Source organism: Nilaparvata lugens, chromosome 8, assembly GCF_014356525.2.
Source record: "Nilaparvata lugens isolate BPH chromosome 8, ASM1435652v1, whole genome shotgun sequence".
NCBI lineage: Eukaryota > Metazoa > Arthropoda > Insecta > Hemiptera > Delphacidae > Nilaparvata > Nilaparvata lugens.
In genome coordinates, this window is record NC_052511.1 from 21,007,927 (window position 1) to 21,026,537 (window position 18,611).

General features: G+C 33.9%; 1 protein-coding gene across 1 annotated transcript in view; it reads left to right on the plus strand.

Moving 5' to 3' along the window:
* Window positions 1-15,569, plus strand: part of LOC111050683 (unconventional myosin-XV) — a 122,253-nt gene extending 106,684 nt beyond the window's left edge. The window contains exons 39-45 of the mRNA XM_039435088.1: window positions 308-512; window positions 4,485-4,828; window positions 6,013-6,174; window positions 12,200-12,385; window positions 13,205-13,336; window positions 14,630-14,813; window positions 15,510-15,569. Coding sequence (XP_039291022.1) covers window positions 308-512; window positions 4,485-4,828; window positions 6,013-6,174; window positions 12,200-12,385; window positions 13,205-13,336; window positions 14,630-14,813; window positions 15,510-15,535 — 1,239 coding nt within the window. The 3' untranslated portion in view covers window positions 15,536-15,569. The remainder of the gene's footprint in view (window positions 1-307; window positions 513-4,484; window positions 4,829-6,012; window positions 6,175-12,199; window positions 12,386-13,204; window positions 13,337-14,629; window positions 14,814-15,509) is intronic.
* Window positions 15,570-18,611: the final 3,042 nt, after the last annotated feature.

The following is an 18,611-nucleotide window of genomic DNA, read 5'->3' on the forward strand; positions in this document are numbered from 1 at the left end:
GTAATTTATGAGGGATGAATAGAAAATACCTAGAATCGGGTTTCTTAATAAGTTGTTTGCAGTTGATCAATATGAATTGTCATTACAGCATTGTCACAAGCACAAACCTTGTGAAAGATGATCAGATTGTTCGAATATTATGTTCGTTTTTGCAGCATTGCCACAAGAATGTACCTGAGAGATGACCAAATTTTTCAACCTTAACTAGGATAGGGTATTTTTAATGAGTGGTTCATAGTTGAATAATATAATAAAATAACTGGTTGTTTGGTTCGTAGTTGATCAATATAGATATTATGTTTTGCAGCATTGTCACAAACACGAGCCACTGAGAGACGAAGTGTACTGTCAGCTGATGAAGCAGACGACAAGCAACAAGAACGAGAGCTGCCAGCGAGGCTGGAGGCTGCTGAGCATAGTGGCCGCATACTTCACGTGCTCGGACACGCTCAGGCCATTCCTGCTCAAGTATTTGGAGACGGCCGCCTACGACAAGCGACGAGCTTTCCATGGTCAGTTTCAAATAATCACTGTTTAGAACAATCATTTGATTAAGAGCCCGGCCACACAAAGAGCGATGTACGATCCTACATATATTTGTATCTTTATCTTAGAGAACTATGAAAGATAATATATTACATAGAATAGTTATAATATTAGATAAGATATAGGTACCTGTAGGATAGGTAAGGCTATTTGCTGGGCCCTTAAGTTTTATATCATAGTTTCAACAATGGTTTCCTCCTCCTCCATTTCTTATTAGTACCTGTATGTGATGAAGATTCTTGGGAATGGCTATGTTTGAAATATGGAGTATAAATTTGGAAGTGTAGAGAGTTTTTCTTACCTTTGTGCCTTTACCTTGTAAAAGATGATAAAAAAGATAATTTTGAATAAAATTTAGAATTTAGAAATAGGCCGACACATCTAGAAAATACCTGAGTCTATACCTAATTCATGCAGGTGAACGGGCTAGAGTCAAGAAAACTTCAATTAATCTTGCCATGCCTGATTTAATAGGTTTATACTATAGAATAACACTACAATTTGAAATAATTGAAAAATACAAACAGCTTCAATAAACATTGGCAACTAAAATCGAACAACAGAAACAACAATTTCATGTTACTTTGTTGACATTCTTCATCTGATTCGGGGGCGCATTACTATCCTTCGTTTAGATAGCAAAACGTCACAAAACCAAACAATATCAGTCATAAAATAACAAATTAATTTCAACATGAAATTACTCAAGAAAGAAAAGCCCGTTGAACCCAAGTTTCGTCGATAGTAACCCATATAACCCATTTCATAATAATTTTGAATCCCCACTTTTGATTGACATTCTCGAATGAACCTTTGTTTCACTACACTGCACTTTCGTTGGTCTGTACGTTGCTTTATCGTCGGGGTTACAGTACCTTGTTTTTGGCGGTGAACTTTTACCGGTTGAATTTGGCTTGACGGCGACGTCCTCTTACGTCCCTTTACCTGTCGTCTGAACGGGTGTCTTGAAGCGGTGTTACATAAAGTTGCGGAACCAAAGGGGTGGTAGTACAAGAAGTTGGTTTGGGACACACATGAACCGCTGTAAATAAATGTATTACAGCATTAATTTCTAACTCTTCCTACAATTCATCAAAAGCTAAAACAGGAGTTTATTCTGTTATTCAATTTAGATTTTATCTTGACGTTCTGATTTCATTCTCAAAATTTAACAGATTTAAAACAAATTTACTTGCCAGAGTGTCATTAATATACAATGCAACATTTATGAAAACACCCGTAATAAATTAATATAATGCTTTTAGAAAATGAATACTTCATTAATTATGATGTTAACTTTTATATAAATTGATATAATACTCTTAGAAAAGGAATAATTCAGATTGAAATGATGCTAACTTATATGATATTTTTCGTTTGGTTTGCGAAATCAAATATAATATAAAATGAATAAAATCAAATAAAATCAAATATAATACAAATATAAATTTATAAAATGTCATAAACTCAATATGAACATAATCTTAAAAATTTCATTCCAATTTAAATGCTATCTTCCTGACTTTCAGCAATACTCTACGATAATATATCTCCAGAAACAATAACTCAAATGTAACGTAACTGAAAACTTTCTATACTTCTTTAGAAAAAATTTATAAGTATCTTCCATCACTAATAAAATCAAAAGGATTATTCTCAATCAATATTATTAACTTGAAAAATAACAGGCTTTGTTGATAAAATCTTTTGATTGAAGTTTCAATTAATTAATTTCCCTAAATTATATTTTAACCTTATTTTACGTACCTTAGCGGTTATTTGAAGAAACAATTATTCGTACATGAAGAAGAAACACAATTAAACCTTTCAGGACATGGCACTACTAGTAAATCTAAACTTTAATAAAAATAAAACTAGCTCCTACATTAACTAATTATATAAACTTATAAACTTGCCCAAAAAGGGCGAAACATAATGACTACATCTTTACTCTCGTAGTGCTCCTAGCAAAAGTGTCCTCCGAAACGTAATCTGGTATCTCGACTGGGGAATCCCCACTACTGTATTTAGAAACAGGTCTCCTATTGGGCAAAGGGAATCAATTTGACCAATCGTCGCGTGGCTTCTAGAGCCTTTGGACCAAATAGTAACTGCAAAATCGGTAGTTTGTTATAATTTCAATGCTTGCTGTTTTCCAACTTATCGCACTCTATGTGGCGACAGGAAGGCTAAGTTTTAGAGATAATTCCATAATCTACATTCCTCGACGACTCGGAGCCACAATTTTTAAAATATCTATCATGGGAAACTCGAAGTCATGGCCGTTCATAATAGAGAGAGAAAATAATTTATTTCGCTAACTCACTTACAATAATGGCTCTAGTCTATTGCGTATTAAATTTACTATTATAACTTGGGAAAAGGCCTGAATTAAAAGGAGTGCTCGGCACACCTTAATGGAACTGAACTGAATGTAAGCAATAACCTGAGTCAGGAAATTAAAAAGAGAACTTATCAAGGTAACAGAGCTTACTTTGCAAATAGAAGTTTAATGAAGTCTAGACTAATATCAAGATGCACGAAAGTAAAACTATATCAAACACTTATAAGACCGGTAGTGACGTACGGCTGTGAAGCTTGGTTTATCAACTCCCAAAATATGAACGAATTGAGGATTTTCGAAAGAAAAATAAATAGAAGAATTCATGGCCCCATATGCGAAAATGGAGAGTGGAGAATCAGAAGCAATACAAAGATAAATAACATTCTGCGGGGGGAAAAAAGTACGATTCATAAAGTCTAGAAGAATCAGCTGGCTGGGACATTTTCAAAGAAAGGAGAACAACAGGATGCAGAGGCAGATGCTTGTTGGAAGAATGGAAGGAATGAGGAAAAGAGGTCGCCCGAGAACTCGTTGGCTGCAGGATGTAGAAAAAGATGTAGCGTGCCTAGGAGTGAGGAACTGGAAGAGACTGGCTAATCAGAGAGATGAATGGAGGCGAATTGTTGAGAAGGCCAAGGTCCACGCAGGGCTGTAGCGCTTCGTAAGTAAGTAAGTAAGTATGTGTGAAATATTCATGAAGCGTGATGTAGTGTGATATAAAGTTTCAACTTGAATCAGAAATGTGAAACTATGCTTATCCCTTACTAGTAATATATTGTCAATTTCAGAAATGAGTGATGATACTATATTACTGTATTTATGGAGTAATAAAGATCTGTCTGTTCATAATCGTAAATTCATCTATTGACATGAAATATAATGCGGTGGTAAGATTCAACGGTCAATTGCCTGAAAACGCGGCAATCACTATGATTATTTTATTTAAACTATCCAATAGCTTTGTTGTCTTAATTTCCAATTTACACATTATTCCGAGTTGAAATTGATCATGAACTAAAATTGGGAATTTTCTACATAAGCATGAGATTACTCACAAAAATGAAATCGTTCGTTCGTTTAAAGTGATGTGATTAAACCCCAATATTAGAATAGTATGTTTTAGCATTGAACTGACTTTGTCATCGAAATTGGATATAAATCTTATTGTGTGCTTGCTGGTCATTAAATTGTACCCAGGGCACTTGTCATAGGTACCATTCTATTATGTTGGTGCTAGACAGAATTCAATATAGGTAAGGTGGTTTACTGGATATCAAAATAATATTGAATCTTGAAAATTATCATTATAATTCCACTGGTACTATGACGAAAATAGTATTCCACCATAGAACTATACCATTGATAGGGTGCAATTCGATTTATGTATTCCTCCTAATTTGTGCTACAACGGCTGATTAATAAGTAATTGACAACGATCTAGATTTTTTCTATGTGCATTTTAATATAATATTACTTCCGTTGTTCCATAAGCTATTATTGTATAATTTTAGCAGAAGAATGTATTTTCTATTTATTTTTAATAGTGTTATTTTGTTCAATTCAATTCAATTGTATATGTGCTATGTTTGTGCAGGTACAGCGAATGTCTGCCTGCAGAACCTGCGCAAAACGCTGCGCTATGGCGGCCGCAAGAACGTGCCCAGCGTTGAGGAGGTGACGGCAGTGAGCGCAGGTCGCAACTCGAAGCGGCAGATGTATCGACTGCCCGGCGGCAGCGAAACCGTCATCAACACCAAGTCGACAACAGTTGTCGATGACGTCATACACGAGATGTGCGCGCTCATCAACGTGCACGACCCCCGAGAGATGGACGAGTTCTCGTTGTACTGCATCGTCGAGGGTGACGCCTTCACCATGCCGCTGGCACGCGAAGAGTACATACTGGACGTCACCACTGAGTTGCACAAGAATAATCAGGTGAGTGCCGGATAAATGCTAATTGTTTGTTTGAAATTATCATATATTTAACTGTTAACTTTTCTAATCATTTTGTGGTCCTCAAAACACATGTAGCTGATGCCTTTAGTAATTATCATATTTTACTGCTACTTTTTCAATCATTTTGTGGTACTCAAATCAAATTCTATGTCTTTATCATTAAATTATATCAGTATATCAGAGAAAGGTTTTTATGCATGTAGATCAAGTGATAGAATGAATAGGTGAGTGAGAATTATAGCAAAATAGGTGATAGTATGTTTGAAGTTATCATATTCTACTGTTATATTTTTCAATCATTTTGTGGTAGGATTCTCACATCATATTTGATGTCAAATGATATCGGGAAAGGATTAATAAGCTCACAGTCCAAATGGTTTCTACATTATCCAATCTGAGACGACCTGATGAGATCATGAAAATAAATACTTTATTTAATAAATACAGAATATCACTGTGATTCTAATATTTTTCATCAGAATTATCTTATCTTATTTTGTGACGGTTCGTGTATGATCAATAGCTTAAACTAATTCAACTATTCTCTAAGTTACACTTGAAAAACAAACTCTAGTAGTTTTAGCCTGGGCTAATGAATTTGATTGATTTATTCCTTTAATATGTTCACCTACCTAATATATATACTGCAATATTTGAATATAAAGTAACAATATATTATTATTATTATATTATTATTATTATTATTATTATTATTATTATTATTATTATTATTATTATTATTCGTCTCCCTTGCCTTTTTCCCATTATTTGGGGTCGGCTCTCCTGGATCTTAGTCGCCAGTGATTGCGATCTTGGGTCGTCTCTGGCGTTAGTTGTAGTTGTCTCATATCCCTAAGCACTAGTGCCATCCATGTTAGGCGTAACATATAAAGTATCATATAAAGAATTATCTAAAGTAACATATAATAAAGTACCATATAAAGTAACAATATGCAATAAATAAAATAAATACTCGTAGTTTGGTGATTATTTTGGAAATGGAGTTGAGACACCTCTATTATTATAGTTTCCATCATAATATTCATCTCGAATGTATATTATGCTAATTTACCGAAATAATTGAATAAAGATGTGTTGTCTAAAACCCTCACTTTTTCACATAAATCAGTCCAATTAACTTTAAATGTTTCAATTTTGTGCAGATCTTCTACCTGATCTTCTGCCGGTCAGTGTGGCACTTCCCTCTGCGCCTGGACAGCCAGCTGTACATCCAGGTGTTGTTCAACCAGATTGCACCTGACTACCTGGAGGGACTCCTACTGGTCATGCCCAACGAGCAACTCACTCAGGAAGCCGTTTATGAGGTCAGTCAGTCAGTCATTTGTTGTTAAGAAAAGAATAGCATCAAATAGAATGTTGGCTTCTTTATTGGATGGCGTGGCGGAGTTTGCTATCTGAACAGTTAGATCATAGAGAAAAGATAGCATTTTTGCTATCTCATGCCTATTTTCATAAATTAAGGACGGAAATAGTATCTTGAGTCACAAGGACGGGAAGGGGCTTTTTGCATGAGAGAATGGTGTTTCTAGTCGAGTCGTTAGCTGAGACTAGAATTTCATTCGAGCACTGCAAAAGACATTCACGTCCAAGTAACTTACACTATTTTTGACATAATAATCTAGAAAAGAATAATATTAAGAAACAGAAAACATTACCTGCTTGTGCTGACATTACTTCAAGCATTCTATAAACATAACCTAGTTTACAAGTTTCGAATCAGGAATTTCTTGATTGTAGTTGACAAAACTTCCATCTGGAGCGCTAAAAGACGGTTTTTATCAAAGACCTTAAAGATGCAGACCTTATCTCTTTAAGGTCTTTGGTTTTTATACCAGTTTTTCTATTCCAAATTCGGAACTAGGAAACATACTCGACTGTAAAGAAACCATATGATTTTATTACTAAAAAAGATAGAAAAGATTGGCATACGAAGTATACCCCTCAAATTATTTGGCAGATATTTAACAAATAGATACCAAATCCTTACTATAGAAAATGAAACTAGTTTTAAACAGTTAAATGATCACGGTCTTCCTCAAGGAACTGTTTTATCTCCGATTCTCTTTCTTCTATATATTAATGATTTAATCAAACTTGAATTGAAAAACTGTGTGACACTCGCTTTTGCGGAGGCTACCGCTTTAGTATTCACCGGACCGTCTTGGGAGGAGGTGAAGAAAACTGCAGAGTCGGGATTGAAGACTGTTAAGACCTGGTTAGATGAGCACATTCTCACACTTAATTCTAATAAAAGCGTCTTCATGACCTTCTAGGTGTCAAACTATCAAAAGATAAACCGAAAAACTTCAAACTTCAACTTCTCTCCCAATATGGTTGGCTAACCACTTGATCTAGACCACATTCTTATTCATGATTTAAACTTTCTTTTTCAATCTCGAACAATAGCTGTGGCTGATCTAAATTGAAGAGAGAACATTATTTTAAATATCTAGGCGTTATAGTTGATCAGCATTTGCGATGGGATATTCACATAGATAAGCTTTGTAATAAACTCAAGCACTGGATAGACACATTTTAAAATATCAGCAGGTTGAGTAACATAGCCGTTTCAAAATTGGTTTATTTTGCCTACATTCAATCTCATCTCCAGTATGGTATAAAAATTTGGGGTGCATCTTATTCGATTCACTTCAATAAGATATTCACCATCCAAAAGGCCATTTTGGGCAAACCTAAACGATTTCCAAGTGACAGCATTTTTAATGAATTGAATGTATTGACGGTTGAGCAGCTGTATATAAAGAATTTAATTATTTACATTAATAAACATAGAAAACTTTTCAACCTCCGTATATCGCCTTACAATCTCCGTCCCTCAACCATTACCTTTGAACCACACTATGCAGTTCTATCCATTTGTAGAAGACAGTTTGATTATATTGTTCATAAGCTTATAAATGTGATACCTGTTTTTTTATATAACAGAAAATTTGAATGAAAGACTTCTGAGAGAGATAGATTTATGGATTATTGCTTCTTCACATCCTAGGATAAGTGATTTCTTGTAATACTGTATTTTAACTAGGATAAGTTCACAATCATTCAAGAATGTCTGCTTTTTTATTTTATTATCTCGTATTTTCTTACTTTTTTCACTTTACTTCTTTGTAATTTTTTTCAAATTCAGTTGTTAATAGGAATCCACCAATTTTATTTACATATCTTAAAAATAATTTTGTTTTTAGTAACACTCGGCCCCTGCGCTCAGGTTTTTAACATTTTCAGGGACTTTCCGTATTTAATAATAATACTATTTTACTTTTAACTTATTTTGTTAATTATTGTCAATTGTATTTATGTAATATATAGACATTCATGTATGTATTGTATGAAGGAAAATAATAAACTATTGATTGATTATTACAGTATAGTATGCTGTAATGTGAATCATATGTTTATTTGTTCTACAATTAGCTGTTTACCGGCTTGATTTCATGGATGTAAAACAGCTGAAATTGAATGACTGAGACAAAAATCATTTACGCATAAATATGAGCTTAACAATCCAAGCGCACCTTCTGTGCGACTCCCAATCCCTGAACTGAGAGCCAACCATGCAGAAAGCATTTAACACTGTCGTACGGAAACATATCCTTGTAGGGCACTCGTCACTGTCATGGGTTTCTGGCATAGTCACTCTCAACGCTAGATGAATACCCACTAAACTGCCTGTGTAATAAATAATAATTGAATCAGTTATGAATAAAAAAATAGTGTTCTCCAAGTGTAAAACGCCATCGGGAATCATCCCATCTTGATGAGTCACCATGGAGAAGAGGAGTCTCCTCTCCTCATTTCATTTTTCCCATAGGTATTTTGAGCTATTTTGTCTCTATGGTAATATCCACTTCTACTCAATGACAATAATTGGTGGTTCAAGTGTGAAACTAATGAATCATTCTATATAGCTAATTTATTCGTAAAGGCCAACGCACACAACAACAGTCAGACGTGAGCAGACATATGCAGACAGACGGTTGTGGAAGTCTGCTGTGTGCGTTGCAACATTTGAAAACCTGGGATGGGATTTTCCCTTCGTCTGTTGCTGAGTGCGCAAACCTCAAGGCTGTTCGGTACACTTTTTTTTTTAAATAATAATCTAGAAAAGAATAATATTAAGAAACAGAAAACATTACCTGCTTGTGCTGACATTACTTCATGCATTCTATAAACATAACCTAGTTTACAAGTTTCGAATCAGGAATTTCTTGATTGTAGTTGACAAAACTTCCATCTGGAGCGCTAAAAGGCGGTTTTTATCAAAGACCTTAAAGATGCAGACCTTATCTCTTTAAGGTCTTTGGTTTTTATACCAGTTTTTCTATTCCAAATTCGGAACTAGGAAACATACTCGACTGTAAAGAAACCATATGATTTTATTACTAAAAAAGATAGAAAAGATTGGCATACGAAGTATACCCCTCAAATTATTTGGCAGATATTTAACAAATAGATACCAAATCCTTACTATAGAAAATGAAACTAGTTTTAAACAGTTAAATGATCACGGTCTTCCTCAAGGAACTGTTTTATCTCCGATTCTCTTTCTTCTATATATTAATGATTTAATCAAACTTGAATTGAAAAACTGTGTGACACTCGCTTTTGCGGAGGCTACCGCTTTAGTATTCACCGGACCGTCTTGGGAGGAGGTGAAGAAAACTGCAGAGTCGGGATTGAAGACTGTTAAGACCTGGTTAGATGAGCACATTCTCACACTTAATTCTAATAAAAGCGTCTTCATGACCTTCTAGGTGTCAAACTATCAAAAGATAAACCGAAAAACTTCAAACTTCAACTTCTCTCCCAATATGGTTGGCTAACCACTTGATCTAGACCACATTCTTATTCATGATTTAAACTTTCTTTTTCAATCTCGAACAATAGCTGTGGCTGATCTAAATTGAAGAGAGAACATTATTTTAAATATCTAGGCGTTATAGTTGATCAGCATTTGCGATGGGATATTCACATAGATAAGCTTTGTAATAAACTCAAGCACTGGATAGACACATTTTAAAATATCAGCAGGTTGAGTAACATAGCCGTTTCAAAATTGGTTTATTTTGCCTACATTCAATCTCATCTCCAGTATGGTATAAAAATTTGGGGTGCATCTTATTCGATTCACTTCAATAAGATATTCACCATCCAAAAGGCCATTTTGGGCAAACCTAAACGATTTCCAAGTGACAGCATTTTTAATGAATTGAATGTATTGACGGTTGAGCAGCTGTATATAAAGAATTTAATTATTTACATTAATAAACATAGAAAACTTTTCAACCTCCGTATATCGCCTTACAATCTCCGTCCCTCAACCATTACCTTTGAACCACACTATGCAGTTCTATCCATTTGTAGAAGACAGTTTGATTATATTGTTCATAAGCTTATAAATGTGATACCTGTTTTTTTATATAACAGAAAATTTGAATGAAAGACTTCTGAGAGAGATAGATTTATGGATTATTGCTTCTTCACATCCTAGGATAAGTGATTTCTTGTAATACTGTATTTTAACTAGGATAAGTTCACAATCATTCAAGAATGTCTGCTTTTTTATTTTATTATCTCGTATTTTCTTACTTTTTTCACTTTACTTCTTTGTAATTTTTTTCAAATTCAGTTGTTAATAGGAATCCACCAATTTTATTTACATATCTTAAAAATAATTTTGTTTTTAGTAACACTCGGCCCCTGCGCTCAGGTTTTTAACATTTTCAGGGACTTTCCGTATTTAATAATAATACTATTTTACTTTTAACTTATTTTGTTAATTATTGTCAATTGTATTTATGTAATATATAGACATTCATGTATGTATTGTATGAAGGAAAATAATAAACTATTGATTGATTATTACAGTATAGTATGCTGTAATGTGAATCATATGTTTATTTGTTCTACAATTAGCTGTTTACCGGCTTGATTTCATGGATGTAAAACAGCTGAAATTGAATGACTGAGACAAAAAAATGATTTACGCATAAATATGAGCTTAACATTCTAAGCGCACCTTCTGTGCGACTCCCAATCCCTGAACTGAGAGCCAACCATGCAGAAAGCATTTAACACTGTCGTACGGCAACATATCCTTGTAGGGCACTCGTCACTGTCATGGGTTTCTGGCATAGTCACTCTCAACGCTAGATGAATACCCACTAAACTGCCTGTGTAATAAATAATAATTGAATCAGTAATGAATAGAAAAATAGTGTTCTCCAAGTGTAAAACTGGAATTATCATAGCGGAAATCATGCTTCAGTCGACTCATGGTAAACGCCATCCGGAATCATCCCATCTTGATGAGTCACCATGGAGAAGAGGAGTCTCTCCTCTCCTCATTTCATTTCTCCCATAGGTATTTTGAGCTATTTTGTCTCAATGGTAATATCTACTTCTACTCAATGACAATAATTGGTGGTTCAAGTGTGAAACTAATGAATCATTCTATATAGCTAATTTATTCGTAAAGGCCAACGCACACAACAACAGTCAGACGTGAGCAGACATATGCAGACAGACGGTTGTGGAAGTCTGCTGTGTGCGTTGCAACATTTGAAAACCTGGGATGGGATTTTCCCTTCGTCTGTTGCTGAGTGCGCAAACCTCAAGGCTGTTCGGTACACTTTTTTTTTAAATTGGATAATCTTTCTCAATATAATTGTTAAGATCACTATAAGAGTGAGAAAAAGTGGCAACTGAAATTTTTAAGTGGTCTAATAAGCGAGTTATAAGTTGTTGAAAGTGCTAACTCCGTTTTCTTTCCAGATCATAAATGGTTTCGAATTTTCCATTGAAGTTTTTTTTAATACATCATTGGCTTTGTTCTAATATGTGTTTTTGTGATTTATGCCAAAATAAACAAGTTATCGAATTAACAAAAAATGTTACTTTTTTATTTATGAACGATATGGGGGATAAAATGTTTTAGTTTGGAAAGATACATTTTTTGAATTTTCAAGAGATGGAAGAGAAAGATCTGTTAATATAGTCAGGACCGTTTATGATCTGTAAAGAAAACAGAATCTGGAAAATTAGCACTTCAACAACCCATAATTCGCTTATTAGACCACTTAAAAATTTTACTCACTCTTATAATGTTCTTATAAAGATTATTCAATTTGAATAAAAAAAGTGTACCGTACAGCCTTAACATCCAAAATTGTTAATCTTAGGATATGTTTTTGATTATATGGAACTTTGAATGACGATTGCCAATACTGTTTTATATAGCCTATGGCAAATAAATTTAAATTAGAGGAACAATCGCATACTGACGTTTGCGGTGTATTTATGTTTCAGGTAGCGAAGTTGGCAGCCCTGCTGCACCGAGCCGCCGACATGACTCACCCGCCCGCCATGAAGGAGACCAAGTTCCTGCTGCCCAAGCCAGCCCTGGCTGAGCGAGACATCAAGCCCGCTCAATGGGTGCAACTGGTTCAGTCCAACTGGCCTGCCGTACAATCTATGCACAGCATTGATGCCAAGGTAAATAGCTACATACGGTATTTGTATCTAGTATTTTTCTTTTAAGAGTACCTACCAGTTATATCCATATTCCTTTAGGGTACTCAGGTGCAATAAACTTTAGAGATAGCTGAAGCTCATAGGGAGTTTTTCATTCATCTTTATTTCACTGCTCTTTCAATCTTCTTCTTTCCTATTACTACTCCACACTGATCATTTTTTCTTCTTCTTTTTCTTCTCCTCCTCCTCCTCCTCCTTTAGCCCTTCGTCCCATCCATTTACTTCTCTTTATTCTTCTTTAATCCCTCCTTCCCCTTTCTTTTCTCCTTTCTTCACTTTATCTCATACTCTTTACCTATCATCTCTTCTAGATCTCTCCTGTCTTTCCATCAAACTATTTATTCTTTTATTGATTCAATGATACACAATTATTTTTCTAAGATCAACAGGCACAGCCCAAAACTGTTCCTTCCCAATTTACATTCATATTCTCCCCAATTTCTCCTCCCTTCTTCTAATGTATTTCTCAAGCTCTCACAGTCATAGAATCCCCTTTCATCAGCATCTTACCTCTCCTTTCCAGGCTATTGATTCTGGTCTAGTCAACAGAAAATCGTCTTTTGCACCCGCATAGGCTGATCTAGGGCACTCCTCCACAATCTTCCTCATATCTCATAATGCCTCTTTCATGTTTTCCACGTGGTTATAATTTTGTTTCAATAAAAATTGTTTGCTAACCTTGGAATATTTCAAAGTTTAATATTAATATTAAAACTTGAATATTTTTGGTAGAATTATATATTTATTAATTTATCTCTTATATTTATTATTATATTTCAGGCGCAGTTGCTAGAGGTATTGAGCAAATGGCCGCTGTTCGGGTCCAGCTTCTTTGCGGTGAAACGCGGCGGAGTGCAGCAGATACTGGCGCTTAATCGCACCGGTGTACATTTTCTGCATCTTTCGACGCATGTAAGTTGAATCACGCTTTTGTATTTTGTCTAACTGAAAAGGCTATTTATAATGTTCAGGTATTCTCTCATTTATATCAGTCAGACAATCAAAGTTCAAATATTTATTATTTTTCTGGTAGTGTTTTTGAAGAATTAGTGTTACATTGTTTTGTGCATTGTGTGGTAACTAACTCGACCTAAGGGTCCTTTTTGTAACTTAAGTTTTATATAAATCGGAAAGAACTCACCGGATTTTCAGATCTTTGTCCCTTGATATGCCTCAGCCGGTAGAGCATTGGTTTTCGGTATCAGCCTTTCACGTGCACACACATTCAGTTCAATAATCTATCACAGCCAAGTAAAAAATTTTTAGCAACACGACCGCGCACTTCCACCTATTATGAGAGAGTAGAACGGAAAACAGCCGGGCTCCTTCCAAGTTGCCGGGAAAGAGTACCGTTACAGTGAGAGAGAAGGCCGATACTTCCCCAAAGTTATGGAGGTGAGGGGTAAGGCTCCCAATTGCCAAAGATAGAAACAAAACTTCACAAAACTAAATAAACATGGAGCTAGAGGGGTAATCCAGAGAATACCTTTCCGAGAGAGGATACAATAATAAAAAAATATGATTTGACAGAAAACATTTACATTTATAATAACACAGATTTGAAGTGAAATCTTTATTCTATTAAAGCTGCATGAATCGGGATAATAGCTGGCTGGCATCTCATCTAATCGATAGTCACTGCTCGCAATCTGTCAATTCGAGCCATGCCAGCCAGCTTACGAAATATGTTGTCACAATTGATAGAGAGTTGGAAAAAATTATGGTAACAGCTTAATATTCCTTCCAAAATTTTGAAATGACAGAAAAGTAGTTTTTCAATTCAAATAGGATCCCCAATGAGACCTGCCGCCAAATTATCCTCGTAACAGAAGTATCAAGCTGTTTCCATAGTTTTCACCAACTCTATATGGAATATGCTTTGTTGTATTAATAAGCTAGTGTTGTTGAGTTGTTTAGTGTTACGTAGTTGTTTTAGTGTTGTATATAGTATGATTTGTTGTTTGTTTAGTTCAGTATGAAGTAAAAGCTCAGTTCTGTTGAGTATTTATTGATTTGCGTTATTTTGTTTTGTATTCTCCATCTCATCAATATTAATCCACTTTCTCTTCTGTTTGTTATATGTGTATGCAAGTGTTTTGTGATGGTTTCATAGGGTTATGATATGATTTTATAGAGTGTTCGAGTATGTGTGATATACTTAAAAATCATTGATTGATCTTCTAAAATCCTAATCTTTTTTGACAGGAAACGGTGTCTAGCGTGCCCTACTCGGAGGTGATTTCGACCCGTAAAGTGCGCGCTGAGTCTGGCACAATGTACCTGGAGATGAAGTGTGGCAACCTCTTCCAACAGCGAGTGGCTCGGCTCCAGACAGACCAGGCTCACGAAATCGCTCGACTCATCAGGCAATACATGAGCTTACATAGACGTGAGTATGCCCTTACATTATTACATTCAAATTGTATAAAGCATTCTAAAAGCAATCTCTAAAGCATTCATCTAGTTGTTATTCAAATCAAATTGAATACTCGATCATTTTTGCAGAACACGTGACTGGTTGATTTTAATGTTTTAATAGAATGCTATAATAGAAATACTGAGAAGGCTCACGGAATTGCTTGCCTCTTTAAGCAATAGCGTACATCACCTTAAATAGGCGTGAGTATGCCCTTACCTTGCAGTAGTCCAGTTAACTCAGATGTCCAGAGTTCTCAAGTTTTGAAATTTTTAAATGCTCAATTTTTCACCTTATTATACAAATGAGATTTCATGGACGTAAATATTTCCTTGCATTGTCTACATTATTCATTCTATTCATTCATTTTATTTTGACTAAAAACTGTGTGATCACGACTCATCCACCCCCTGGGTGAAGTTCATGAGCATCGAATTTGTGCTCATTGGTTTGAATTTCGTTGATGGGCCACATTAGAATGACCACGCCTTTTTTCCGGTTGTTCAATTAATGTCGTCAACGCAAATAATTTCAAAAATTGAAGCAAATTAATAAGTAGTTTTGTGAGAGTTCTAGAACTAAAACTGTGATTTCCACTATGAGGTCTTGTTTATAGTTGTATCAATCCAGTTCATATAAATAAATCGATGTTTTATGTATATGTTTCAGAACAAATGCAAGCTGGACCTAGATGAAAGTGAAAACGCATTCTTACAAAGTAAGAATATGGAAAACAAAATAGAAATAACAGAATTAAGAGAGATGATCATCATATAGTCCGTCCCTTTAGTGCTCTATGATCGTATTTTATTACCTATATTTATATATTTCCAGGTATCTTATTCCATAGCCGTATTTTGTATCATTGTGTACAGCTACATGGGTTTGTAGAGTAATCTAATTCTATAATAGGCTACTCAGATAATATTATATAGAGTATATTCGTATTATTACTTTACGAATGTAGAGGATATAATGCTCAATGTTTATTGGAATAAGTTGTTAACATTAGAATGGAATTTGTTGTGAATTTAACTGGCGATTGAGAAGCGGAATTACTTCCAATGTATACTATTGATTGTATGAAGTAAGTTGAGAATATTATCGAGTTATCCGAAAATTAATTAATATTATCACTTATAAATCTTGAACCTTAGTTTGCTATGATTAATTATATTGTACTTGTATCATTCGTATACTCATATTTAGAATACATACATCACAATCATCATAATTTTGTATCGATAGAAAATTCATTTTATTATTTACCGATAGATCAATTTTTTTATACTATTGTACGATATATTGCTCATTTTAATCCGATTTTCACTAGTGTATATTGTAGTAGTAGTTTTGGATTATATAGAATTATAATAACTTTTAATGAAATAGAGGAGCACTAGTTGATAACTATTTTGTAAAAATGTTAGAAATTGGTGCTTTTTCATAGGAATCGTTGTTAAAAGTAACTATAATTACTATAGTAATTATAAGTACTATAGTTTTGAAAGGTAAAGAAAGTAACATATACATGATTATAGAAATGTAATCATTGTATGATTCGTACTCGAACATACAGGTATAGAGAACTAACTCGAATGATGAAATTGGAAAAAAATTTATTTATTTCAGCCAGTTTCAATTTTTTTTTGTGTAGCTTGTTCGTTATGTACTGGAATAAAATCCATGGATGTTTTTAGATTGGTGCATGTCTAATTATTTAGCCTATGTATTTTAGTATGCTATGTATGTTTTGAATATGTGTTGTCTAGAATAAAACAGAACCATTCCATGTAACTGATATTTTGAATATATATTTGAATTTGAACTTTTATAGAATAAAGATGTTTATCAATGTAACAGAACTGTTTTTCGTTATTTATAAATATCATTGAACCGATATCGAATTGAATTAATATCGTTAAACTTGTGGGATTTGTTTGTTTCAAGTAGGCCTAGTGTTTCTTGCACAGCAGATTATTCATTTTCTCAGAAATGATCATTGCTCATGACCTTTGTAAAGCCTAGAATATGTTGATAAACGTCTTTTGGCATTTTTATGGCGAGTTTTTGAATCTTTAGGTATATTACAAGCAGCAGATAAATGTAAAAAAAATAATTTTACACACTTATTGGCTCCTGTGAGTATTTTCCAGATGTGATAATACAAATTTTGCTCTTGAACTACAAGGCTAATCAAATTTGGTGGCTAGAGCAATTATTTAATTATAAACATTCCTCAAGAATTAATAAATTGAAAAATGTATATTTTGCTGGCTTCAAAACCCCAATTTCCACAAATATTGAATAGGCGGTACTCATTCCTTGAAAAGTAGATGTAATGGATGACAAAGGATCCTATTTCAAATGTTCAGGAATTATAAAGTACCCAAATAATTAATTTTCTACCGAATGAGAAAATTGAATCTCTATAGTTTTTGTTTTTCTCTTTCTGTAATGAAATTATTGGAAGAGTCAATCAAAGATTTGATGCAACTACTTTTCAAATAATTTTATTTTTCCTTTTGACATATTAATTATGATTGGATCATAATTTGAAATTATGGGAAATAATGAAATAGAATCATCCAATCCAATCGTATGCCTAGTTTACGAATTCGTTTAATTGTACAGTATTTGAAAGTTCTCCAAAGCAGGACCTGCTTTTTGCCATCATAGACCCTCTGAAAAATGAAATAAGAAAGTAATATTGGAAATTAATCTTGAATATTCACTCGTGATTCGTGATAAGTATTTTACACGTATGATCGAGTGAATTCATGAGGTGAATATTCATGTGTTACTGATCTACAACAAGATATGTTCAAGGTATGTTAACCTTATGCACCTTAATTCATTTAAATATAATTTTCAATTCCTCGTTTCATACAGAATTGAAAAATTATAAAATCTTGAGCCACCACTCCTTTTTAATGAAAAATAAACGTTGGCCATGCTTTTTTTTCATTCTAAAAAAATCATGATGTCCTATATTCTTCTGACATCAATAAAAGTTGCAAATTCATCAGCCACTTCATTCTAAGTAATACTTGAATGATCACTCAAGAATATTATTTTAATATAATGTACAATTTATTAATAAAGAATAAGATTCGAGATTAATTATGGAAATATTAAAGAATATCTTATATTAGCTTCTTATCTTCAATTTTTATCTCTCTGATCTTTAAGCAATTCACTGATTTGTTGTAGTAATAGTTTGTGTTGAGGTTTGCTGCTCTTTGTCGAAACACCATCCATTCTCTACAACACAATCATTTGAACTCGACTGTAATAACAAACTCAACAAATCAATCTAGTATCAGTTTTCAATCTAAATTAATTAATTAATTTATCAATATAGGTTCAGTTTAAACATCAATAGAATGCGATATAGTTTTTTAGCTCCAACTTCGCATGTTTGATAATGGATGATTTTAACTCAATAGCATTTCAATTATTTAAAGTACATTATCAAGAAACTTGCCCATATTATCTTGTTTTGAATCAATACAAAAACTTTCCAGCAGAGTATTATAGAAGTTTGTGATTGAAGAGTTCAATCCTTCAGAGGTCATCTCAGCTATTATGACTGACATGTAGTATGCGTAAAACAGCAATGCTAATCCACCAACAGCACAAAATATCAGCAGTATTACAAAAATTTGGTAGAGTCGTCTTTTCAGGGTTTTCTGTAACAGAAATAAAACAATTCTGATGTAGTCCAGTCACCAGGTACTTTTCACATGGATAGCCATAAAAAGGCAGAAA